At 33.7% G+C, this 27,401-nt stretch overlaps 2 protein-coding genes across 3 annotated transcripts in view; one reads left to right on the forward strand and one right to left on the reverse strand.

Annotated features, from left to right (window-relative positions):
* The first annotated feature begins 6,206 nt into the window (after positions 1-6,206).
* LOC149475083 (uncharacterized) lies at positions 6,207-7,045 on the forward strand. Its single transcript, XM_089713921.1, has one exon. The coding sequence runs from the start codon at positions 6,264-6,266 to the stop codon at positions 7,032-7,034; it is 771 nt and encodes a 256-aa protein (XP_089570047.1). The 5' UTR covers positions 6,207-6,263; the 3' UTR covers positions 7,035-7,045.
* A 473-nt stretch (positions 7,046-7,518) lies between these two features.
* Orp8 (Oxysterol-binding protein-related protein 8) overlaps positions 7,519-27,401 on the reverse strand; it is a 56,950-nt gene continuing 37,067 nt past the window's right edge. For both annotated transcript variants that reach the window (XM_089713845.1, XM_089713844.1), the window contains exons 10-21: positions 18,957-19,105; positions 18,181-18,359; positions 17,343-17,520; positions 16,452-16,548; positions 15,486-15,625; positions 15,077-15,133; positions 14,817-14,942; positions 14,266-14,406; positions 12,768-12,888; positions 11,578-11,620; positions 11,202-11,378; positions 7,519-10,773 (exon numbers count right to left, since the gene is read on the reverse strand). In XM_089713845.1, the coding sequence (XP_089569971.1) occupies positions 10,533-10,773; positions 11,202-11,378; positions 11,578-11,620; positions 12,768-12,888; positions 14,266-14,406; positions 14,817-14,942; positions 15,077-15,133; positions 15,486-15,625; positions 16,452-16,548; positions 17,343-17,520; positions 18,181-18,359; positions 18,957-19,105 (1,649 nt within the window). In that variant the 3' untranslated portion in view covers positions 7,519-10,532. The remainder of the gene's footprint in view (positions 10,774-11,201; positions 11,379-11,577; positions 11,621-12,767; positions 12,889-14,265; positions 14,407-14,816; positions 14,943-15,076; positions 15,134-15,485; positions 15,626-16,451; positions 16,549-17,342; positions 17,521-18,180; positions 18,360-18,956; positions 19,106-27,401) is intronic.

Raw genomic sequence — 27,401 nt, forward strand, 5'->3', positions numbered from 1 at the left:
TTATTTTCCAATCATTTAGTTTAATACTTGAGTTATTACAAATACTAATTATATGTAGGTACCTATTTAGGTCAATTACCATATTTTGATATGACATAGCGACAATTTGTATCATAAGAATATTCTAATAAAGGCACTGATTAGATAGTTCTTCTGCGCAATAGTTCTTCTGTACTATAAAACTCTTCACTTGCCATTTTTGCGATTATAATATTGGTAGATACCTACTCGATAAAATATTTTTACAACTTTCCGCACTTAACAACACGGTACGCGCTTACGACGTCACCAGTCCGACATCTATTCATGTCAATGGCGCAGAAGGGATTGCATATCGATACTGTGCTAGGGATGCGCATGATTGGCGAAAAGGAAAATATTCAAATCAACAATATCCACAATATAGACAATATGGTATTATACCAAAGAATGTAGTATTTACCTTTTTTCTCAGTGACTAAGCTTATATATTTTTTTTGTAGTTATTACAAAAATTAAGCGAATTAGAGTAATTTCGCTGAAATTTTAATGAAGTTACTTGAATATTACACTACATCACTAGTAGGCACGTATACATGTCATTGGCGCGAGAGAACATGCTTTTTTAGCCATTAATTAAGTTATTTTTTGTCATCAAATATTTGAATAACTACTTGGCAATTTTGTTTACTGTGTACAATTATGTAATAACTGGGGATTCAGTTCATAAACTGTATAAATAAAACACGTAAAAGTAAAGGTTTAATATTGTAGGGGCTTGTTATGTGCGGGTGTAATAAAAGATGTAATAACTACGCAAAGGTTATATTTCGTTAACTACATATATATATTCGTATGTAATTAATATTCGACCTAATGCGACCAACCCGCGTCCCGACAAGCCCTTAACTGTCCATGCATAGCGCACGAACTGTTTATATACGAGTTACCGTGTGAACCTATGGTGGGAACTTTCTTAGTAGGTACTACACTTGAAATATTTCGGTAACTCGTAAATTGGCTTGTCGTCGCTACATCATTCCCCCCTTAAAATAAAAAGAGGGTATACAAGTAAAAAAATCTTACAATAAAATTAAACAATAAACAGATGTATATAAAGTGTCGCTATATAAGGTTAGGTACAAAATGTTTACAATATAAAGTATAAAAAATGTTCACAATATAAATCAATCATAACGTATACAAGTGGTTAAAAGTTAACACCTAATTTCGTTAAACTATTTATGTTATTATAAAAACTTGGTTGGGTCTTCTAAGTGGCGTGCGATAATTGTTACACGTCATCTAACACTTAGTAACATTAACATTTCAAATCCCAATACGTTCTTTACACTTGTATCGTTTAATATTACAAAGGCTACTACTAAACACTCAAAAGCCATAAATCAAAAGTACTTAAATTTCTAAGTAGTAAACATTTCAATCAAAACTCAACACAAACATAAATTTGAAATAGGTACCTACCATACTTAAAACGTTAAACGATAATTAATAATGAACTCGTTTCAAAATTTCATAAGTGCTATTATTTATTAAGAACGATGTGTTGATTACTAAGTAGGTATTTATTATGCATTTCTATGCAGTCTTATGAATACTTATAATCATCGTAATTCTAATAAATATAAAATAGCTGAAACAATTACAAATGCAATACTATTACCTAAATCGTACTGGTAATCGTATAGCTCTTCCACTACGCGTGGTATGTGTATTAGGCAATTCGCTACTTGGAATTTGTAACGGAACCTCAGTATCTGCCCCAGATGTCGTATTACTATCATCATTCAAATAATATGCAGGTTTTAGACGGTCTACAGATATTCTAACTTTCCTGCCAGTCATTTGAATGTAAAATACCTTTTCCTCTCGACTCAACACACGATAAGGACCGTCGTATGTTGGTTGTAAAGGCTTACGTACTGCGTCGTTTCTTACAAAAACATAATCGCACTTTTGCAAATCGGGGTGAATAAATATGTTCCGTCTTTCATTCTGCCTAATAGCTACTGACTGATATTTCCTAATAGAGTCTCGTAATTTACTTAAATACTCAAGACTGCTATCTATTTCTAAACTCGATTGTTTATCGTAATAATCACCTGGTAATCGTAAAGTTGTTCCGTACGTAATTTATTAATACCTAATAACTTAATTAGTGTAGCAAATAATTGACTTTCGAATTGGCGTCCTTGATCGCTTGTTAGCTTTTTCGGACAACCAAAACGAGAGATCCATCCTTCATATATTACACGCGAAATCGTTTCAGCAGTTATATATCTCGTAGGAAAACATTCTGGCCATCGCGTCCCCCTATCACTATGGTTAGGCAATACGTCCTAAAACCTTCGGGTGAAGTGGGTAAAGGTCCAATTAAATCAACATGAATGTGTTCAAACCTATCGCACTGCAGAAACGATCCTAAACCTTACACTGTATGTCGATTAACTTTCGATCGTTAACATTCAATGCATGTTTTAGTCCATTGGCCAACGTGACGATTCATATTTGGCCAATAAAAACGATTTTGAATCAATTTGCGTGTAGTCCTTATTCCGGGATGACATAAATTATGTACACTATCAAAGGCAATACGTCGAAATTTATCAGTCAAATAGGGTCTAATTTTAACATTATCTAAATTACAATAAATAAATGTACCGCTTTCAAGTAACATTATTTTCTTTGACCTATTATTAGCGTCTTTCGAATTAGATAATTGTAACATATAAGAATCTTGTTGTTGTTCCTTAGCAAGTTCCGCGTAATCTATTACAGTGGGACAACTTATTGTTGCGACTCGTGATAACAAATCTGCAACGACATTATCTTGCCCACTAACGTGTTTCAAATCCGTTGTGAACTCACTAATGAATATCAAGTGTCGTGTACGTCTGGGTAACTCTTTCTCGCTATTTACTTTAGAAAATGCATAAATTAACGGTTTGTGATCCGTATACACCGCTAACTGTCGTCCTTCGACCATATTCCGAAAATGACGAATAGCCAAGTAAATTGCTAATAACTCCCTATATACGTACTATACTTGCGTTCAATCTTAGATAGATTCTTAGAAAAATAACCTACATGAGTATCCGATGCGTCCGTCATAAGTGCGAGCGATGCATCGGCCCTAGGGTGCTAAAAAAATCTGCACTTTATAAACAAAAACATAAGTTGAGTTACCTCGGCGATAAAAAATAATGACCATTTATACGGTCGCCGTAAACTAATATATAAAGTCATTAACTTACTACCAAATGTCTTAATTACACTACCGTTTGCCGCGTATGGCTTATAATCACTACACAGTACACTCACTCGCGGATCGGTTATTTTTCGACACTGGTAAAACTGAAACATTAGCGCCGGTGTCCACTAAAAACTTAAGATTACTTTTCCTGTCTTTTATACACAGGCGTTTATTTACGGTGGTACAAACATCCGCCTCTGTCTGTACCGTATCTAGTTTTTTAATTGGCTCTCCTGCTGCTTCTGCCACGCACAAGGTTGAATGCGCTTGCTGGCGTTATGCTTATAGCGGTAATGGAAAAAACATAGCCAATTGGGATTTTTCTGTTTTGATATCCCTGCACGATCGCGATTTCGAGATGCGGAACGATGCTTGCTATTTCCATACCTTCGACCGCTAAACAATTTGTCTCTCGAGCCTGCACATTCCAGCTGGTTTACCCGCTGCTTTAGTTGTGCTAACTGCTCGAGGTTTAACGGTACCGACGAAACTGCTCTAACTGGAACTGCCAGATTCATTTTTAATTGTTAACAAACGATATCTATGCAATTCACTATAATAATGTTCACTCTTCGTCGGGAGTCACCAATGTAGGGGCTTGTTATGTGCGGGTGTAATAAAAGATGTAATAACTACGCAAAGGTTATATTTCGTTAACTACATATATATATTCGTATGTAATTAATATTCGACCTAATGCGACCAACCCGCGTCCCGACAAGCCCTTAACTGTCCATGCATAGCGCACGAACTGTTTATATACGAGTTACCGTGTGAACCTATGGTGGGAACTTTCTTAGTAGGTACTACACTTGAAATATTTCGGTAACTCGTAAATTGGCTTGTCGTCGCTACAATATGTTTATTTTGTATTTATCTATGATCTGTTTCTTGGCATGTATAGGTGTCGTTGGCGCACAGGGCACGATTGCGCATGACATCTATAGATGTCATTGGCGTTCAAAAGGTTAAATATGCAAGCAAATGAAAGAGAACCCTATCCAATATCCGGAGAACAGAAGATAAACCCACCTTGAGATAGAGAGTTGCCAAATAACTGGTACTCAAAACATACAACTCCAAGCTTAGAAGATTTATATTTTCAACGAAAGTTTATATTATTGTGATAAGTTTAGAAATAAGTGTTTTATGTATGTATGGTTTGGCGCATGTCGTAAATAAATAAATCATTATAAATATCAAAAGGGTTTTTCATAATTTCGTATATTTTGACATTTCATACTAAATTTTCCATTTCAATAGGTAGATACGTAATGAAATTATTAATTTGCTCAACTTTTTCTACTTCTCGTATTACTCTCATTGCTATTATCTCAAATTTAGATTGAAAATAGGTTCTTAAACTTGTAAAACACAGCACAATGTACTAAAAAATACATTATAACTCAGTTATGTCAGACTTATACTAGGGTGGTAGCCGGAATAAGGACGAAATAGCATTAGTATGAATACTTATTACGAAGTTATACTAGGTTTCATTTATTACGTGTTTATTTGTATGATTTTTCCTTATTCTTAGTTTATTCTTTTCATAAAATGTTATAACTCGTTTATTTGTACGGCTGTGTAAGTTTCACCAAAATCAGTCCTAGTTTTATAAATGTATACTAAAATCTACAGAGCCGATTTGTGTTCATATTTAAAATTTTATGTCAATTTGTTCAATCACTAAAAAAAGAGCGCGTGTGCAGCAGAAGTTTCACTTCTGACACGTGTCACGTTCTGGCAAGATTCAAAGATACCAAAATCGTCGCCTTACTCCATTACGTGACGGTATTGCCATGACACGACCTTGAAATTTTAGTCTCAACGCGCCTAAAGAAGTTTCACTTCAAAAAAAGTAAAAAGTCATTAATAGCCCACAGGGCTTTTTGGGTTGTTAACTTCGTGACCCTCAAAAGGACAAAAACATTTAAATAACTCAACATGAAACTGAATCCAGAATAATTTTCGAAAAAACTAATTTCATTGATTTTTAACGATCTCATTAATTTCCATTCAAGCTTGAAATTTCATTAGATTTTCAGCTATTATTCACAAATGCGTCAAGTCAAGCTAATCACACTTTTTAGACAAATTAAATTATTCTGGTTTACTTGTAGGTATATAATTTCTTCTAAATTACAACAAATTTCAAGATAATAAACAAAAACAAACTACCTACATTACATCAACTTCCAAAATAATCTATCACCTATTATTTCTCATTCATTCGTATCATTATAAATTAGGGCTCAGATTTTCATCAACAAAATCGCTTCAGTAGTGTAAAAAGTACCACATTTGATTTTCAAATTCAAATTTCACATAGTTACCTACTTAGGCGGGAAAATAATATTCGCCTCTTCCAAGCATTAATATGAAAATCCTATCTCAAGATTCAATGAATACGTATAAAATATACTCTGATACTGTACAGATAGACGGTTCGACTCCGTAATATTAGCAGAATGCTGGACATAGTAACTTGTGACTTTTCATTGCATTTATCGGAATCAATGATGTGAACGACTATTTAATTGAAAATGTTATTTAATATTGGCTGCTTTTTATACGGATTGATTTCAGGTTTGTAATGATAGAATTACCATAAAAATGTAGTGATCATGTATATAAATTATAGTAAACAGAAAACATTCAGTTCCTCATTAAGTTTTTGAAAAAATAAAAACTATATTGGAAATATTAAATTATTGTTTATTCTCTACCTCGGGGTTCAGCCGGGTTGAGCGGCTCGATGAAAACATATCGTTAATTCGATTTTAGCACATAATATTTTGTACATGTAACCTAGATAACTGTATTGAATATAATGTTCTCAACACTTCTCAATATTATTTCAGTGGTGACCTTAGTTGAAGGATACCCAGTTTTACACCTAGATTTTAGCAAGCTTAACAATGCTGCATCTAGAAATATTTTAAACAATGAATTAATCAAGGAAATAATAAATGTAATAGAACAACGAAACGGAGCTACAGAAATTACAATGAATAAATGCTTGCATGAAAGAAATGAAGATGATATTTTACTATGTTTAAAAAATGTTGTAAATGAAAAAACGGCTGGGAGATCTCGGTATAAAACTAAAAATAAATTCTTTAAACAGTTTGACAATGCTCGAGATAACCAAGATATTTTTAAAGACAATGATAATCATTTCAGCCATTTTCTCGACTTAACAAGAGATTCAGAGGACGCTATTAGAAAAGGAATGTTCGATTTTGCTGAAGACTATGTAGACTTCCCTGGCATCGGAAGATCGGGAAATAATAATAAAAAGAAAGGTAAAGATATGTCCAAAGAGAAAATGTATTTCTATACACCAGGCGGAAAGAAGAAACACGCGAAAAAGCAGCTTAGGCGGAATTTAAATGACAATTTTATAGCTAAAAAAATACTAAGGACTAATTTCGATTCTGAAAGCGAAGAAAACGATTCAAACAGCAATTCTGAAGACCTAACACGAAACGATGTTAGGAACTCAAAGAATTATCAAGAGAGTTCAGAAGAGTCTAATTCATCTGAAGAATCAGATTACGTGAGACAAAAGCCTAAGAAAGTTAAAAGAAAAGATCCTCTAAAATACATGCAAGCACCGACTAGAATATTCGAAGTCGATTTGGATAGACGGCGAAGATTAGCACATTTTTTACCAAAAAGATTTCATTGGAGCGAAAGTGACTTTAGAGATCTGCGGAATCACTGGATTCATGGACCGCAAGGTAAATATCCGGGATCTTATAGGATTCCATATTAAAAATATCTATATTTTATGATTTAGTATGGCAGTAGTAAAATGTTAGTGGACATTTGCAACCATGGGAATTTTATTGTAATAAGTGGTTCTAATAAAAATATGATGATAATATGAGGTGTTTTATTATTTCATATTAGTTAATAAATGCTAACCTTCAATACAAATGGGTTTGTATAGATATGAAAGGATATGAACGTGTTTTATATCATCTTGTTACGACGCATTTAGAACAAACGAGCAAATGAACATTCTAACCCCTATATCAAATTCTTTTATTGTAAAAAGGCGTAGAGCATACTTTGCAAAAGATTCTATGCAATGTTCTAATACTGAACAACACTGAATACGAGTTTTCGTTTACACTAAAATATCACGAAAGAATGCTCTTGCACTATGTCCATTTGATGTAAATGCACAACATTACTCGTCGGAAACGGCATGACCAATTTTTTGTATATTAGGTAGGGTGAAATAAAACAATACATAAATTGGAAAAAAATATATATTCAATGAATAAAACAACAAAAATATTAACAATCTAATTACCTTATCTAAATGCGTAATTTACAAGTATTACTGGGAAGTATGGAACATGTGATGATGGCAACATTTTCTTTGAATAAGGTTTTTATTTTAGGGTTCTGTAGTAAGAAAACAAATTAGTACTTTTACAAAAAACCTTATTTTTCAACATTCAAATTTTGCATAAATACTAAAAATTCATAAAATTAAGGGTACAATACAATATAAATCACTATATCAGAGATAATATTAATAATATTATAGTTTTATTTGTGTCTATGCTTTCACATTTATAAGAAATTTGCTTAAATTTATTAAGCACAAAACATCAATGAAGTTATTGCTATTAAGGCATCGTTTATTATTTTTGGTCACTAGTTTATCGTAGCAAAAAGAAACAGTTATATTATTTTACATAATAATATGTAGCTGCATAAAAAACGCGATTCATAACAATAATTATAAATAATTATTTCTTCTATTAAAGAACTATATTTATAAATGGCAACAAAATATAATACACACACAAAAATCGGGAATATCTTAAAAATTGAGTATGCATATTTTTTTATTTATAATTAAATTTATATTATTATATTAATTACTAGCTTTCCGCCTGCGGCTTCGCCCGCGTTTTCAAAAAAAAAACCCGCATAGTTCCCGTTCCCGTGGGATTTCCGGGATAAAACCTAGCCTATGTCACTCAGAAATGATGTAGCTTTCCAACAGTGAAAGAATTTTTCAAATCTGCCAAGTAGTTTCGGAGCCTATTCAATTCATACAAACAAACAAACAAACAAAAAATCAAACCTTTCCTCTTTATAATATTTGTATAGACTAGCTGTGCTGCGCGGTTTCACCCGCATTGCTCCGCTCTTGTTGGTCTTAGCGTGATGATATATAGCCTATAGCCTTCCTCGATAAATGGGCTATCTAACACTGAAATAATTTTTCAAATCGTACCAGTACTTCCTGAGAATAGCGTGTTCAAACAAACAAACAAACTCTTCAGCTTCATAATATTAGTATAGATATAGGGGAAAAAACTACAAAACCCTTATATGAAATGAAAATGGTAGTATAATACAAATGTTAATACTTTTGGACCGATTAAGTTAATCCAATTTTTATTACAATAATTTTTTCGTATCGCCTTATATTTTCGAAATATATTATAGAAAATAACTAATAAACATTTTTAATACTTTATATCTGTGTTTTGTTTAATTTTTTGTATTATTATTTAATATATGTAAGAAAGGGACAAAACATTGATTTTATATATGTTTATTAGTTATATACCTATTCATAGGTAAACGAAAAATTCTTATTTCAATTTAGAATACAAATTATTACCTTACTCTTATCATTTAGAATTTATCATTTATTAAAGATTTATCCACGTGTTTTTATATATAGGCACGAACGCACATATTTCTAAATCACAGAATATTCTATTTCCGTTTTTCAAACCTCATTTGTATTAATTCTAACAATGATATAAGTAAAATGTGTAGATAGGTTATAAGCGTTCTGGGCTAATTAGCCAGTTTACTTTTCAGTTGTCTCTTTTTCGCTCTAAATAGTTGAATCATGCCATCTCACTTTGTCTAATCGTGTGTGCGTTAGTGTGCCGTGTTTCAAGATCGAATGTTGTGTCGGTAACCTATCTACATCTTTTTCTTTAAATATCATAGAATTCTAACCTCAAAATCGGCATTTTGTTTTGAATCGTGTCAAAAGCGCGCGTGCAAGGAATGTAGATGAGAAATAATTATAGGAATTTAACACCGTTTATAAAAAAGTGACTATACTCTGAAAAAATTAAGCGATTTTTTAAAAATAGCGTATGTGAAAATACTATTTGTTAAGGTAAATAATCTATTTATTTTACATGTAAAATAAAACGTCGTACGCGGGAGTCCACTGGAAAATTTCTAATAAATTTTCGAGATCCCGCAGTGGCAACACTGACAGCCATTTTGGTGTCAAACTTGACATTCCAATCTGTCAGAAAATCAGGTTGAGTATAGTAAAAAATATATATTTATTTAGTTAATGCAGTTTTGAAACGATATTTTCTTTTATTTATTGATAAATATTATTTTTCATTACATTTCGGACTGCATCTGTAGTTTTAAATATATTTTTACTATATTCAACGTGTTAACTTTAAAATATACATCTTATATAATATAAATAAATCGTTATTTTGGCATAATATATCTATTGGCTATAGTTAACTGTTGAAGTCAAAAATAATTTAATCTTTTAAGAACCCTTCAACAAAAATTAAATACAATATTTAGCAATTGTAATATGTCAAATTAATTTGGAATTTCAGCAAAAGAGGTTTCATTATTTTAAAGTTTCCATAATAATTTTTGACTCCAACAATTGTACAAAAGAAAAAGAGATTGCAATTCGAGCAATTCAATAATATTTTAATAAGCTCTGAACAACGCTAAATTAAATTTATTACAATATACAAACATTTCAAAGCATAGGCAAGTATCTTCAGCCCCTGACTGCTAGGACGATTTTTAATCTGACAATCATTTAAACAAATCAATTCTTATCTAAGTTTGACAGCCAAGAAATTTGGAACACAATACCTAAAACAAATTACGGACAAAATAATTAAAAATTGCATTATTAATCATTATTTAAAGAATATGAAATTTGTAAATATTTTGTCCCTAAAAACGCAAAATTTTACAATTAATGCATTCAAATCAATTATTTATTGGCATTACATTTATAAATCAATACAAACATCATTACAACTGGCATTTAAACAAAACAATTTATTCCAACTGGCATGAAATAAAAAAAGACAACAATTTTTTTTCTTAAACACCCGCCCACCACCTGTCAAACGAAAAACCGCGCCAGCGCGCCCGGCACAGACGAAAAAAAAAACTCGACGCGTCAACTGTCACTGTCAACTGTCAAACGTCAGCCGTCAGCTGTCACTCAATCTTTTTTATAGAACAGCCAGTTGAGCAGGGACTGCATGACCATGGCTAACACGAAACCGGCAAACAAGTCCCACGAGTGATTCGTCGATGGCACTCGGCCCATGTTCTGTGGCCTGTATGTCGCCGCCCTTTGGTTTTCGTTCAACAACTCGACCGTTCTAGAAAGACGTTCTATGGCTAGCGATTGTTCGCGGAGCGTCGAGTCTATAGAGTATAGCGTTTGTTTCATTGTTCGCCTGGAAATAAGTGAACGAATTATTAATATTGATTGGTGAATGATTGAGATATTAAAATATCTATTTGGTAATACATAATGATATTGTGATTAGGGGCTAAAATTAATATAGCATTGGTGTAAATAATTGAAAAGAGGAATTAATGAATTGTTCTGTGTGATTAAAATTTTCTAGATTTCTAATTTTTAAAGTAGTATTATGATATTTAAAACATGCAATCACTATATAGTAAAAAACAAAATCTTTTTTATGACTATTAATGCTTAAATCTTGAAAACTACTCAACGGATTTTGATGCGATTTTTTTTAATAGATAGAGTGATTGAAGGTGAAGGTTTATATTATGTATAATTTATCAGGTTTTAGAAAAATCTATCATTGCTTAATACTGTATTTTTCATACGAAAAAAGCATGAATAAAAACTCACGTGTTGGTCTTAGACCTAGGCGCCAAATCGTCATGACTGTCCGAATCCGATCTTGGCAGGTCCCTCAACCCAACACCTCCAACACCCCCAACACCCCCTAGACTTGAAGGACCCGACTTCACGGAGCGGATCACGAAGTCGTCTTCGTATTCTATTATTTCGTCCGCTTGCCATGGGCTGAGGAATAAAAAAAATGTTTATTTCTTCTTATTTATTAATATTTAAAGGAAAAAATAAATAAAAATAACTACATAAAATATTGTTAAAGCTGTAATTTACATAAGTAAGTTCTAATGATTATTTCATTTTAAATTTTAATATAGATTGTTTTTACGGATAAATAAATGAATATAAAATAGTTGTATTTTTACTTTACCTTGTGTCTGAATGATTGTATTTCCAGCCTTGGTCAACTATACCTGAAATAAATGAAATAAATATTGTATTGTATTTATTATTATTATAAATTTATAAATTACTAGCGGTCCGCCCCGGCTTCGCCCGTGGTACATATGAAAAATAGATGTTGGCCGATTCTCAGACTTACCCGATATGCACAGAAAATTTCATGAGAATCGGTCCACCCGTTTCAGAGGAGTATGCAGACTAACATTGTGACACGAGAATTTTATATATAAGATTATTATTATCCAGTAAAGCAGCTGACAATCTGGATGTCGTAAGGGGGTCACTGAAAATCAGTGCAGTGTATTATGCCTCAGGTATCCTGAGTGGCTTCCTTTTTTAGCGCACGTAACCACAAATATATTTATGTTTTCTATTACCTATTATTTATAATTTACAATGCTATTTTATATATGTGTTGTATGTGTTGGAATAAATGGTTTCTTTCTTTCTTTCTAAAAAAACAACACTGTATGTAAGAAAAAGTAGATATTCAGTTCATTATTATGGATTATAGGGGAGGAAAAACATTGCAAGGATATCTGTTACTAGCTGCTCCGCGCGGTTTCACCCCCGTGGCTCCACTCCTGTTGATCTTAGCGTGATGATATATAGCCTATAACCTTGCTCGATAAATGAGCTATCTAACACCGAAAGAATTTTTCAAATTGGACCAGTAGTTCTCGAGATTAGCGCGTTCAAACAAACAAACAAACTCTTCAGCTTTATAATATTAGTATAGATGAGCGCACTCGTAATTTTTTTGTGATTCAAGTTTAAATTTGAATGCATTTTAACCCCAATTTAAACGTGATTAGAGTGTGGTCGTAATTGGAGCGTAATTATTGTGTGATTCACGCGTTTTAAGTCCGATTTTCGCTCAATTTTCGCGAGATTTGAACACAATTTTCACCCGATTTAATACAATTTTCCGTAGTTTAATTGTCATATATATAATATATACAAATACTACTATTATAAAGCTGAAGAGTTTGTTTGTTTGAACGCGCTAATCTCAGGATCTACTGGTCCGATTTGAAAAATTCTTTCGGTGTTAGATAGCCTGAAGGCTATATATCATCACGCTACGACCAACAGGAGCGGAGAACTACGGTTGAACCGCGGGGCACATATACAGGTTTATGTATATTTATTTCTTACCCTCAGGCGGAGTGCCAGCCGAGTCCCTGTGGAACAGTCTCGGCACCCAGGGGGTCGTCAGGTTGCGGGCGCGTGTGCGTTGCGCTTCTTCTATTATCGTTTTTTGTTCCGTCGCTACCACCTGTGTTCGAATATAAGTAATTATATGTTAATTGTGTTATATTTAATGGTTACCTCCAAACAATATATGTACAAATAAAAAATAATGAAAATGTTTTTCTCTAATATCGCATATCTAGATGAGAAATAAAATAGTTTTAGCACAACTGCAACGTAAATAAAATCATTATGTTAATAAAATAGAAAGGGCGCTTGTGCACTACAAGGAATTTTACTGTCCGGCATTCCGATTTTTTACGGTCCGGTTTGGCATGAAAAATCCGATGAATTGCTTGTGCACCTGTCCGTCTTTACTCGGATCAGTGCGGTACAGTTCAAGGAAGTTTGACGGTAGAATGCTATTATATTTTTTTGCATTTTACAAGAAACGAGTAAAAAATATAGAAGATGAAATATTATATTACTTCGTAAGATATATTATTCTATAAAAAGTAAAGTTCCGTAAGAGATTTAAAATGCGTGTTTCACTTATTTATTTTAATCGGTGACGAGGAGCTAAAGCTATTCCCACTTGAACTTTAACTTACCAACACTTACTTAGATAATAATTATAGGTCAATGTATATAAAAATAACAATACCGACTTTTCAAATCACATTGCCAGCTAAAAGGAAGTAAAACAAGAGCTTGTTTTCAATTGGCATATGCTGTAAAAAGAGTAAAATCCAAGCAAGTGGGCATTCGAAAACAATTATATGTACAGCGACTCGTAGACACAAAAAACCATCCGGAATAGGGAAAAGTGAAATGTCGGACAGTAAAATTACGTATAGTGGACAAGCTAGCATTTAGATTAATGGCGTGCCATACCGGACCGTAAAAAATCGGAATGCCGGACAGTAAAATTCCTTGTAGTGCACAAGCGCCCAAAAGAGGGGACTTCCAACTTAACAGGGACATTCAACTGTACCCATAAAGAGGACTTTCAACTGCACTCATAGATGGGACTTCAACTGTACCCATAAAGGGGACTTTCAACTGCACTCATAGATGGGACTTTCAACTGTACCCATAAAGGGGACTTTCAACTGTACCCATAAAGGGGACTTTCAACTGCACTCATAGATGGGACTTTCAACTGTACCCATAAAGGGGACTTTCAACTGTACCCATAAAGGGGACTTTCAACTGTACCCATAAAGGGGACTTTCAAATGTACCCATAAAGGGGACTTTCAAATGTACCCATAAAGGGGACTTTCAACTGTACCCATAATGGGGACTTTCAACTGTACCCATAAAGGGGACTTTCAACTGTACCCATAAAGAGGACTTTCAACTGCACTCATAAAGGGGACTTTCAAATGTACCCATAAAAGGGTCTTTCAACTGCACCCAATTTCACTGACTACATAATATACTAAAAACTATAAACATACCTGATCCTCATTATGTATAGCCTCTGACACTTTAATCCACAGCCTCTGCGACTCCCACTCGTGCTGTTTATCTACATTTACTAGAAAGCGAGGTAAGCGTTGCTCTTTAAGTATTGAAACGTCGAGGAGACTGGATTCTTCCTGAAAAAGTAAGTTAATTTTTAGTTTGGTTTATGATTAACTAGCTTACCCCCCGCGGCTTCGCCCGCTTTGTCTAAAACCTAATAAATTATATACTAAAACCTTCCTCTTGAATCACTCTATCTATTAAAAAAACCGCATCAAAATCCGTTGCGTAGTTTAAAAGATTTAAGCATACAAACATATGGACAGAGACATAAGGACAGAGAAAGCGACTTTGTTTTATATTATGTAGTGATGATATTAAACAGCACGTTTCTTATTTTCGTGGTAAAAACATTAATCTCGTTATATTGAAGCATACGTTTTTGAAGGTTTCTCTTCTACCACGTGTGAATTGCACACATATGTCAAGCATTTCAATTTTCACATTTCTATACAATATTAAATATTTTACACTAGCCACTCACCCCGCTCCTCTTGTCCTTTATGTCGATCCGTCCGTCCCAATACCCGTCGATCGTTGCTATTGTGTCTTTCCCGCGCTTTATTCGTCCGGAAATGGCGTTCGTTTGATCCGCGCCGCCGAGGAACGACTGTGGAATAATTAAATAAGAATATTATAGTTATTTATTAAATTATTCATTCATTCATTGTTAGTATTAATCATGAAATTAATTTAAACGCCTTATACATGGCTATGAAATTAAATATTATCAAAAAAACTTACTCTTAATTTGAATTCGACATCAGCTTGATATCCCGTCTCTTGGCATATAATGTGCACCTGGAAGCAAATAAAATAATATTTAGGAACAAAATAAAATAAATATTAAATAAATTTTATAATTATTACATATTATAAGTATTTATTTAAAAAATAAAACCTTTGAAATTGCCAATGAAGAGATAAGAATACGACTAATATCCTCATGTCGACAACGATCCGCTTATTACGTTTCTCCCCAGTTCATTAAATATCTCGCAAAATACAAGGCAATACACCAAAAAATACTTTCAAATGCCAAGTACAAGACATGAAGCTCAAAAAACAAAAATTCACAAAAAATTGGCACAAAATATATATTTTTTCAATTTTTTTAAAGATTTTTTCTGCAAAAAAATACGAAAATACATACTTTTCCACCAAGTTCCATACTAAGCGTGCCGATAACTATCCCCTTGCAGTGTGCGTACGGCGCTGTCGTTATGTATGTCTCTCCCCAGTTGAGAAATTGTATACGCGCGCAACCTTCTAATATGGCTGAAGTTGAGTTACCTGAAATTTTTAAATAAATAATTAAATATTAAATAATAAAACACCAGAGATAGATCACACCGAGAGCTATCTCAATCAGATCATGCAAAGCAGTTCAAAATATCAAAATAATGCAGTAGTAAAAGGATAAACAGACCAGTAAGTGCATAGAATGTAATCTTATATATAAAATTCTCGTGTCACAATGTTAGTCTGCATACTCCTCCGAAACGGGTGGACCGATTCTCATGAAATTTTCTGTGCATATCGGGTAAGTCTGAGAATCGGCCAACATCTATTTTTCATATGTACCACGGGCGAAGCCGGGGCGGACCGCTAGTTTAAGTATATTATTGTATTGCAATACTTGCATAAGGTTTCTCATATGTAAAATGTATTAGTATGCAATAAATTATTTGATTTGGTTTGTTTATAGTTATACAAAAAAAATACATATTTTAATAATGGATTGATAAATATTTAAAATAAAACTGTAAAAAATAACTAAACTATTTGTCTAATAATTTATGATTCATAAAATATCATAATACACAAAAATAAACTAAGTCAACATAATTTTATCGCTAATATAAGACCACATTTGTATTACTTAGTTCTAAGACTTATTAAACACTAGCTTTCAAAGAAATAGCATAGTTCCCGTTCCCGTGGGATTTCCGGGATAAAACCTATCCTTTGTGTTAATCCAAGTTATGCTCTTTATGTATGCTTAATTTAATTGTAATCGGTTCAGTACAATTTTCGTGAAAGAGTAACAAACACACACACATCCTCACAAACTTTCGCATTTATAATATTAGTAGGAAGTAGGATAATATACACTCACCATAAAACTTAGACCTAGCTAACAAGCTGCCTTCTATCACGAAGCCCTCCTTTCTATTGGATATATAGAAAGCCGACACCGGTGGGTGATGCGATACCTGAAAGAAAAAGAAATATAATAATAAATATTAATTAAGAAATATTGCCACTTTTACCCACGCACCTTCACACTTCTAACTAAAAAACACACTTTTTATAATAAACCAACACACTTCTCCCACCAAACCAACACACTTCTCCCAACAAACCAACACACTTCTCCCACCAAACCAACACACTTCTCCCACCAAACCAACACACTTCTCCCACCAAACCAACACACTTCTCCCACCAAACCAACACACTTCTCCCACCAAACCAACACACTTCTCCCGACAAACCAACACACTTCTCCCGACAAACCAACACACTTCTCCCGACAAACCAACACACTTCTCCCAACAAACTTCTCCCACCAAACCAACACACTTCTCCCAACAAACCAACAAACTTCTCCCAAGAAACCAACACACTTCTCCCAAGAAAACAACACACTTCTCTTAACAAACCAACACACTTCTCCCACCAAACCAACACACTTCTCCCAACAAACCAACACACTTCTCCCAACAAACCAACAAACTTCTCCCAACGAACCAACATACTTCACCCAAGAAACCAACACACTTCTCCCACCAAACCAACACACTTCTCCCAACAAACCAACACACTTCTTCCAACAAACCAACACACTTCTCCTAACGAACCAACATACTTCTATTGACAAACTCCCTTTCAAACAGACTTCTACCAACGAAACCTCCTTTCAAACACTAATACCAACAAAATCACATTTTAAACACACTTCTACCAACAAACCAACACGCTCCCAACACACCCATCTTTTCCTTACCTGTTCAGCAATATAGTACGTATAATTATCGTTCGAGTGCCGCCAGCAGCAACGGAAGGTTTCACCCAATACCGGGTTGTATGGCTTCTTGAGACCCTTAGGCTTGCGGTATAGACCGGATAGGTACCAACGGAGTACCCCCTTGAAACGTTGGTACGGGTCGTCTAGGGATTGTGCCCTGGGAAGTTAATAGTACAAATTGAAGGTAATATTTAATAATTGTTTAATATAGTAATAATTGAATATTTTTATTTAATAATTTTAATTAATAATTGGGTATGAACGAATAAGGTAAAAATATCGTGTTGAAAACAGTTAGACGGTGAAGACTAAAGCTAAAATATTATTGTAAGTTTCAATTTTAGTTTTCTTAGCATCAAAATACAGATTTGAAATTTTATAAAGAATACTAGCTTTCCGCCCGCGGCTTCACCCGCGTTTTCAGAGAAAACCCCGCATAGTTCCCTTTCCCGTGGGATTTCCGGGATAAAACCTATCCTCTCTCAAGTTGGATCGAACTGCACATGGTGTGCGAATTTTATTATAATCGGTTAAGTGGTTGAGGAGTCCATTGAGGACAAACATTGTGACACGAGATTTATAAACAAATAAATAGAGAAAGCAAAGAAAATTTATAATTTTAACAAAAATGTCAAGGTTTAAATACTGAAATTCCCTGTAACTAAAAGTACATGTACAATTAAAGCTATGTCATCTCATATCTTTGTAACCTTGTCTATGTATTTAATATAAGCCACATAAAATATCATCTATTTTACTAAAAGGTCTTAAACAAACAAACAAACAAAAAAAATAGATCTAGCATCATAAAACTCACTGTCCCAACAAATCTGCGTGATAGTAATTATCCGACAGTTTATCCAGGAACGACCTCGGCTCCAGGATGAAGGTCGGCAACACCACCTTGCTGAGGTCCATCCCGGGACGGACCTGTTTCAGCAGGAACCATAGGAGAGACTTGTTTTCTTCCGCCACTTCTTCTACTAGCTCGCCTGCCTGTTTTTATGGAGAAATTTTAATTGAAAAGAGCTTTGATTAAGCTTTACTGATGTGAGTTAATAATAATTTATTTCCCAACAAAAACTTTTTTAGGGTTAAAATTTGTTATACAATTAATGTTTATGAATACAAAAGATAGTGGTTGTTGACTTCTCTTGATTTTTATTAACACTACATTAGGACGTATTTCATCTAAATCTGTTTTTGAACCCGAGAAAACAGACAAATGACATTATTTCGATTATTTTCGATGTTTGGAAGTAATCGTATAACTACTTAAATAAAAATAAAATGGTAAAAAGATTTTTTCTTTGTTATATTTTTCACATTTGTAAAAGTACAATAAATACAGGATCCGGCTGGACCTACGGCATCCTACTGCGGGATCCTGTGCTATCTATACCCGAGTCAATCTACTACTATATCTACACTTACCGCTCCGCTCCGCTTTGTCCGGACCTTCAACATATAGCGCCTCTATCCTCGCTATTATATCGTTTTCTAACCACGGGATCCGGCTGGACCTGCGGCATTCCACTGCGGGATCCTATCCTATTTATACCTGAGTCTATCTACTACTACATCTACACTTACCGCGCCAATCTCTATGTCCGGATCTTCAACATATAGCGCCTCTATCCTCGCTATTATATCCCGTTTTCTAACCACGGGATCCGGTTGGACCTCCGGCATCCCGCCGCGGGATCCCTCGCTGTCTGTGTCAGACGCGGCACCCGCTAGTTCTGTAACATGGGGGGGTGTCTAGCCGCTATGTGTTGTACTAGCTTGGGAGTTATACTTTTTTGTGAAGATAAGCCTCGATTTTAATGCAAAAATACAATGAATTATGTTGGATTTACGCGAGTATTAAGATTAGAAATGCATGACTTGAATAGTGTCGGTTGATCGATATATTGTTTGTATATTAATTATTCTAAAAATTACTGTTTTTGAGGACAAAAAAGTATAACTTCAGAGAGAGAAAGAAGCAGCAATTCAGTTAAAAAATTGCGTATTCTTTCTTTAAACTTTTCTAGCGAAAAGGAGCACATATTAAAACTATTATCTACAAAATACTTCAAAATTATATTAGCATATCACAACCGAGCGAATATCTCATATCTTCTGTAAGGAGCGAGTTGATATGTACTATGAAAACTTTTCTCAAAATCATGCGTCGCTTACTTATCGCTAATTGTATGTATGATAAGCATCGCTTATATTGTATTTTATAATTACGTACAGTATCGTGGTACAAGTCTGCTATGAACTTCATTTATCACTTAATCAAGGTATTATTTTTTATCAACCATCTCCAAACAAAGATAACAGATAATTTCGCTCATAATTACCGTTTGTTATCTCTACACAGTACACATAATAGCATCAAAATTAGCTTAACATCTATAGATTTAGCTTAGTCCTTTTTTCGTGTAAACAAATGTAACTAAAAAATGACCATATTTAGGATTATTTCTGGGTTCCTTTGAGGTAAATGCTATGCGTTATTTGTGACGTGTAACTATTATAATATGTTGTGGATAATATAATTACTCTTTAAACAATAAGGCCTTCAACGAATCTTAATACTATTATAAAGGCGAAAGTTTGTATGGATGTATGGATGTTTGTTACTCTTTTACGTAAAAACTACTGAACCGATTACAATGAAATTTAGCACACATATAGAGGGTAACTTGGATTAACACATAGGATAGGTTTTATCCCGGAAATCCCACGGGAACGGGAACTATGCGGGTTTTCCTTTGAAAACGCGGGCGAAGCCGCGGGCGGAAATCTAGTAGTAAATACATTTGAAGCGCATGTTTATCCCACAATAACTACCAAATGCTTAAAGTGCCTGTATAGTTTCAATTATTTATTTATTCTTTATTGTACATAGGGTTTAATCTTATTTTATAAATATATATTAATTGATTTAAATGTACAAATGGCGGCCTTATGTCTCTAAGCCATCTCCGCCAGGCAACCTACAGGTAAAGGACAGAGCATAATATACCAAAGGCTAGGAAGCCAAATAACTAATTAATTTAAAATTATAAAAACGATTAGACGACGAACAATTATACAAACTACGCAATGAAAAACGCAGTCGCGTAATAATAAGTTCTATTTATTATAACAACTTTTAGTGATAACTTCCTTTATACCTAATCTTAAAATAATAATTATCACATTTGAAAACAGTTTACACAATACATTTCCATGTTTTCTCAACGACCTTATATTATTACTAGGTTTCCGCCCGCGGCTTCGCCCGCGCAGTCAAAGAAAAACCCGCATAGTTCCCGTTCCCGTGGGATTTCCGGGATAAAACCTATCCTATGTGTTAATCCAAGTTACCCTCTATATGCGTGCTAAATTTCATTGTAATCGGTTCAGTAGTTTTTACGTGAAAGAGTAACAAACATCCATACATCCATACATCCATACATCCTTACAAACTTTCGCCTTTATAATAGTATTAAGATGATTTATTAGCAATTTCTTTATGATTTGAAAAGAAATATTATTTCCTACAGCGTGACTCATATTATTGAAGCGAAACTTCTTTAGGCGCGTTGAGAGTAAAAGTTCAAGGTCGCGTCATGGCAATGCGTTACGTCATGGAGTAAGGCGACGAATTAGTATCTTTGAATCATCTCAAAGAAGTTTCACTTCTGACACATGTGCTCAGCACACACTATCTTTTTTAAAGATGTTGTAAGTTGTAACGATTTTTTATTTAAGGCCGTGTACGCGGTCCGTGCGCTGTTTGGCTCAAATATGTGATTTTTCAAACCAGATTGTCCATCAACCACTTATCTTACAAACATATGAATTACTAATAATTTTAGGAAATTTTATTGTCTATGTAGTTAGTTAAGAGTTTTTTTCAATTAATACAGTATTTCTGAATACCATCAAGATAACTGAGCCGATGATTACTTGATTTCACTTTTAGTGTCAATTTCGAAGCTAAAAATATCTGAAATTGCTGACAGATCTAACACACAATTATTTTTAACTAACTGCAAAAATCCTTATTAAAATAGTTAGTTAAAAGATTTTTTTATTTTGGACTCCTAACTTACGAAATTAAAATCCGAACAATGTGAATTTTTTTAGAAATTATAGTCGACTAAATGATTATTTTCACCAAGATATTTGACTTTATTGAATATAATTTATACATATTGCAATAAAAGAATGTCTTACTTAGGGCGCGTTCCCACCGTGTCGTGACGACTAATTTATCGTTCGACGACTGTCGTCTCTACCTGTTCCCATTATAACGATTGTTTGTCGTCAACGTTTTTTATCGTTTAACGACTGTCGTATCTAGCTGTTCCCATTGGATCGCAGATCGCTCGCATCATCAGCAAGCTACAAATCTAGTTGCCTTGGTGATTACTAGTGTGTTTACTCTCCTGAGTTCAATGGACGAAGATGAAATTTTAATAATGTATTACTTTTTGAAAAGAAGGAAAATGAAGCAAGCAATGAAAAGAAAGTACTGGGTACATCCAATGTTAATGAAAAGAATTCCATTAGGATTATGTCAGAGTTATATAGAAGAATTAAAAAGTGATGATGGAAAGTTTTATGAGTATTTAAGAATGACTGTCACCACCTTTGATAGCCTACTGGTACGACTTGCAGACAATCTTAGAAGAGAAAACACACATTTCAGAAATTGTATAAGTGCCGAAGAAAGACTAGTGATAACTTTAAGGTATCTAAGTAAATAAAATGAAAATTCTTTATTAATTTATACATTTATTTATTAAGAGATTTATTTTAGAGTTACACGTTTTATAAGTAAAGACATCTTTAAATTATATATTGTCAAAATTAAAAGAATCTTGTGTGCTATCAGACAAATTAGTATAGACTGAATTTGGTGGTGAAGCCGGTTCCATAACTTGATTGCTAGTCGAAGTTGATGCACCTGAATCTTGTGTAAAATATCCTGTCGGTTGTGATAAATGGTTTTGATAGTCACCATAGTTTGCATAAGTATGATATAAATTATTACGAAGGCGTTTCTTTTTAATTTTTTCAATCAGTTGCATAATACCCGTTTGGAATTCAAAATTTTCATCATTATCGAATGATGCCAAAGATGGTAAAATTCCTTTAATAAAGGACACATGTGGGTGTTCTTGATTATTTAATTTATAATCTAGAAATTGTGACATTTTATCATCTAATGTGTCAGTCTTAGTTTTCTTTTGAGTAGAAGGTGCTGCATCACTTAATGTATCAGATATAGAATTATTAGGCTCATTAGATGAATCAGAGGTCATACGGGGCTCAGTAACTTTTAATAAAAAAGACAGCTGATTCTTATAAACATACGGCCTAGTAGTTTTTGCGCCTGCACCAGATCGCTTTTTTTCTTTTTCATTTTTCAGGGATCTCATAAATGCATCTCGAATATGTGTCCACTTTGTAGATATCTGTGTAGCTGTAAAAGTAAAATAGACTTAAAATTAAAATTTGTTTGTGTATAGATTTAACATTATATGTATTAACATATAATCAGTCTAATACGTAGTCAAATTATTGTTCATGCAAACATCTGCACGTTTTTCAGAGTTTAAAAAACTATACTAAGATCGAGTTTTTCCACTAGTATCCCCGGATGTTTCCGTGAACAAGGGACTACGTATTAGACTGATTATATGTTTATACATAATTGAGTATTTGAATTAAATTTTTTTTTGTGATAAATGGAAAGATTATATATTAGTTTTATAACGAACTGTTTTTATTTTTATTTTTTTTGCAATAATTCAAAAGTTATTTCAAAATAAAAATTAGTCTTTGAATCCAGTACCGAAGACACGCCGACAACTCCCGAAGCGTCACCCGATCGCGTGTGACGTCACAATGTTAGTTTTCACTCATTGCAGTTGATAGAAAATTAAATATAGTTTGAAAAACTAAACAGGATAAAAAGATAAATTCATGAAATTATTGTATTGTTACCGGGTTTTTATAAGTATACAAAATTTAAATTAAATCCGTCGGTTTATAGTGGGTCTAAATCGAATCGAAAGGAGAATTGGTTACATACAAACATATGTTTTAAGCTGATCCTGGCGATCCCTATCAGGATAAATTTATGATATTATTGTATTGTCATCGGATCTTGATAAGTGTTCAAAATTTGAACAAAATCCGTCGGTTTTAAGTGGGTCAAAATCGAGTCGAAACTTCGAAAGGAGTCGGTTACATACAAACATACAGGTGAAGCTAATAAAAGCGTGTTAATAATAAATAAATACAGTGTTTTGATCTATTTAATTTTGTTGTCATTATTAAATTACATATTAATTATATTAATTGTTAATTATATTATTTAAATTTATATTAAAAATGGCGAACCTCAAAAGTTATCGTTTTGTATCATTATGTACGAATACTACAAAGGCAACTCCTGACAAAAATCGGTGATCATAAATATATCAACATCAAGAATATTATTCGTAACTAACTAACTAATTCGGAACCAACTAATAAATCGTATGTAAACGCTATGTACTGCAGTTAATAATAGCTATAACATTATGACGTCACAACTGTGGTGACCAGTCATGGCGCGTTTTTAGTCACGTGATTCTAACTTAAATTTCATCAATTTTTAATTGCTTATAATTAACGGAAAAAAATTTTTTTGAAGTTATTTGCATTAAATATCAATATTATTAATAATAAAGTTTCAAAATACATAAAAAAAATCAACAATTTTTTTTTATTCAAATACTCAATTATAATGTTAGGGCATTGGTCCTCGAATATAAGCGTATTATAATAGCTGTTGTATTTATTTACAGATATTTGGCGTCGGGATGTTCGTTTAAACAACTGCATTATAATTTTAGAGTGGGAATGTCAACCATCAGCAAAATAATCAAAGAAACGTGTTCTGTTATTTGGAGCGTATTAAGTGCAGAATATTTAAAGTTGCCCAATACCGAAGAAGAATGGAAAGCGATCGCTGAAGCTTTTAAAACGAAAGCAAATTTTCCTCATTGCCTCGGTGCGCTGGACGGCAAGCACATAAGGATTACAAAGCCAATAAATAGTGGTTCTATGTTTTTTAACTATAAGGATTATTTTTCTTTTATTTTATTTGCAATTGTTGATTCAGAATACCGTTTCATTTACGTTAGTATTGGTTCATACGGAAAAGAGTGTGATTCATCTATCCTAAAACAATCCAATTTTTGGAAGAAACTAAATGATGGTACTTTAAATATACCAAGACCCACGCCATTACACGAAAATATGCAAGAAGAAATACCATATGTATTTGTTGGAGACGAAGCCTTTACATTGTCACAAAATTTATTGCGACCTTATGGCGGTACTCATTTAGACAATAAGAAAAAGATATTTAATTACCGTCTAAGCCGCGCGAGAAGATATGTTGAATGCACTTTTGGTATCTTATCCAATAAATGGAGGATCTTGCATAGACCATTGGATGTATGTGCAGAAACAGCTATTGAAGTTGTAAAGGCTTGTACGGTATTACATAATTTTTTAATAAAAAAAGACGCTATATACTTGGAGAATACCCCAACCGTTATGCCCCTGGTAAACATGCCTGAAACACAGCTGCGTCCAAACGAAGGTGGTGGAAACGCAGTGCGCTTACAATTTTCCAACTATTTTGTATCTGAAATAGGCTCCGTACCTTGGCAAAACATTACAGCACACGTATCATAATAAATAAAAAGTTTCAGAAACTTACCGAAATCTTTTCTTTCCTTTTCCTCCAACTTGTCAAAATTAGGTTCAAAAACGCAACAAATTTCTCTCCACGCGGCTAATTTCAAACCTTTGTCTTTATAAATGTCTAAAGTTTTGTCCCAAAGGACAGCCCTTTGTTCCACAAGTGGAATTAAAACTTCCGGTGTTATATTATTAGCCATTGTTATACGTCCACCATGCGCAGGAGTCTGACAAGTTCTAACACGCACAAAGTAAACCAAGTACAGACGCGAGGGGCACGCGGGTGCGAGACTGCGGAGGGAAGGGAAAACACGTGGTCTACAGAGTTGCCGTCCACGATTTTTTATCGTTTTACGACTGTCGTGCTTGCCGTTCCCACTGTCACGACAAAGTGTCGTCACTGCAAAAACTGTCGTAGACGACAGTAAATCGTGTCGTTCTAAATGTGAACACCTCCATTTAAACATATAAGCCACGACACTTAAAACTACACGATTATCTGTCGTCACGACACGGTGGGAACGCGCCCTTATAAGATAAAATTTAAAAAATCAACTAAGGTACCTCTATTATTTTTCTACAATTTTTTTTAAAGTACTATAAAACACTGCGCGCGACCCGATTAAAATCAGTCGGCAGCGAGCCTTTCCAGAGAGAGGACATGTTGCTCGGCGCTTTCCTGTGGACCTATGCTGTTCATAGTAAAAGGATAGCGCAAGCCGCGATCTATCGTAATAGATCGCGGAGTTTTTGACTTGCGTTGAATAGAATATGCGCTCTTAAGATAAAGTGGAGATTTCTAATAAACAATTCAAAGATAAACAATATAGTTTATTATGACAAAACCTAACATAACCTTTCATGCATATTGTCTACTTGTAACGCGCCATAGTAAACATAGATCTAGTTAACAATAGATAAGGACGACCGCACTTAAGCGACATAGAGATAAGAACATCATAGAGCTCGCAAGGTAGCCAGGTAACTGATTACTCACTCTATATAAATATTTAAAGCAAGTTACAACTGGTTAAAAAATTATGACGTAGTTAGATAAAACTTTACACAAATATATAAAGAACTTAATCTAAAAAATATGTATGTATTAATACCTAATAATGCGAAAAAGGACTTTTGGTGATTTTATTTAGTTTATTTTTCCCTCTATTATACATAAGGATATCGCAGCCACTTAATTCCTTTGCATCAATATAGCTGAATCAATCGACAGTTTCCTGGCTGGCAAATTCCAGGGAAACTATTCGCATCAGAAAATTGTCTTACCGCATTCCGTTTCAGAAGTGTAATATATACTTTCACAATGATAAAATTAAATAATAATGTATTTACCTCCATTACACCTCAGGAACTCGCAGCCAACGTCATTCCCCTGTACCAATATAGCAGAATCAACCGACAGTTTCCTGGCCAAGTCCAGGGTATAAAAACTATTCGGATCAGAGGACTGTCTCACTACTTTCTTTCTTTTCAGTAGTGAAAAGATACTGGATCTTCTTCGGTTCTTATCTTTTATCTTTGAAGATAGCAATATGTCTGTTTCTATGTCTACCGTCATCGCTGTTGATTATGTTTTTCTGCGGGTAGTTTGTAGTCAAATCATTTTGTATATGTTGTAAAAGATATGTTTTTTCTTGTTCACGTGTTACTTCCTTTATCACAGTGTTTTTAAAACTTTCTCACTATAACCTTAACTAAAACCACGACACACAACTATTATTTTACAATAACGAAGAAATCCTTTATATATCTTTGGCACCAACCATGCCAGGGTTTATACCAGATCTACATGGACAAACGTCTAAAAAACCTTCAATTTCTAAAACAGGTCCCACATCGTTAATTTAGATTTGAATCATATTTAGATTACTCGATTTTAAAAGAATCGACGAATATTTATCATTTCATGTTTCATTAAAATTGCCATTATCCTACTAATATTATAAACGAACGAACATTTTTTGCTTCAAGCAAAAACAGCTGATCGGATCTGTGTGAAATCTGGTACATAGAGATAGATATAGTCTGGAAGAGTACATGCTACTTTTTACTTGGGTACTACGGTCCACGCGAATGACGCAGCAGGTTTTAGGTAGTTATTCAATACATATATTATGTTTAATACTAATATTATAAAGAGGAAAGGTTTGTATGTATGTATGTATGGTTTTCACGCATAAACTACTGGACCGATTTTGATGAAATTTGGCACAGATAATCTTTAGACCCGGAAACAGAACATAGGCTACCTTTTATTGCGAAATATGTACCACG

Source organism: Colias philodice, chromosome 31 (genome assembly GCF_061535455.1).
Source record: "Colias philodice isolate Cphi_HAF_F1 chromosome 31, ilColPhil1 Martin Lab GWU primary, whole genome shotgun sequence".
In the NCBI taxonomy this organism is placed as follows: domain Eukaryota; kingdom Metazoa; phylum Arthropoda; class Insecta; order Lepidoptera; family Pieridae; genus Colias; species Colias philodice.

Coding starts and splice junctions, on each gene's coding strand:
- LOC149475083 (XM_089713921.1), top strand. CDS start 6,264: ATGAATAAATGCTTGCATGAAAGAAATGAAGATGATATTTTACTATGT.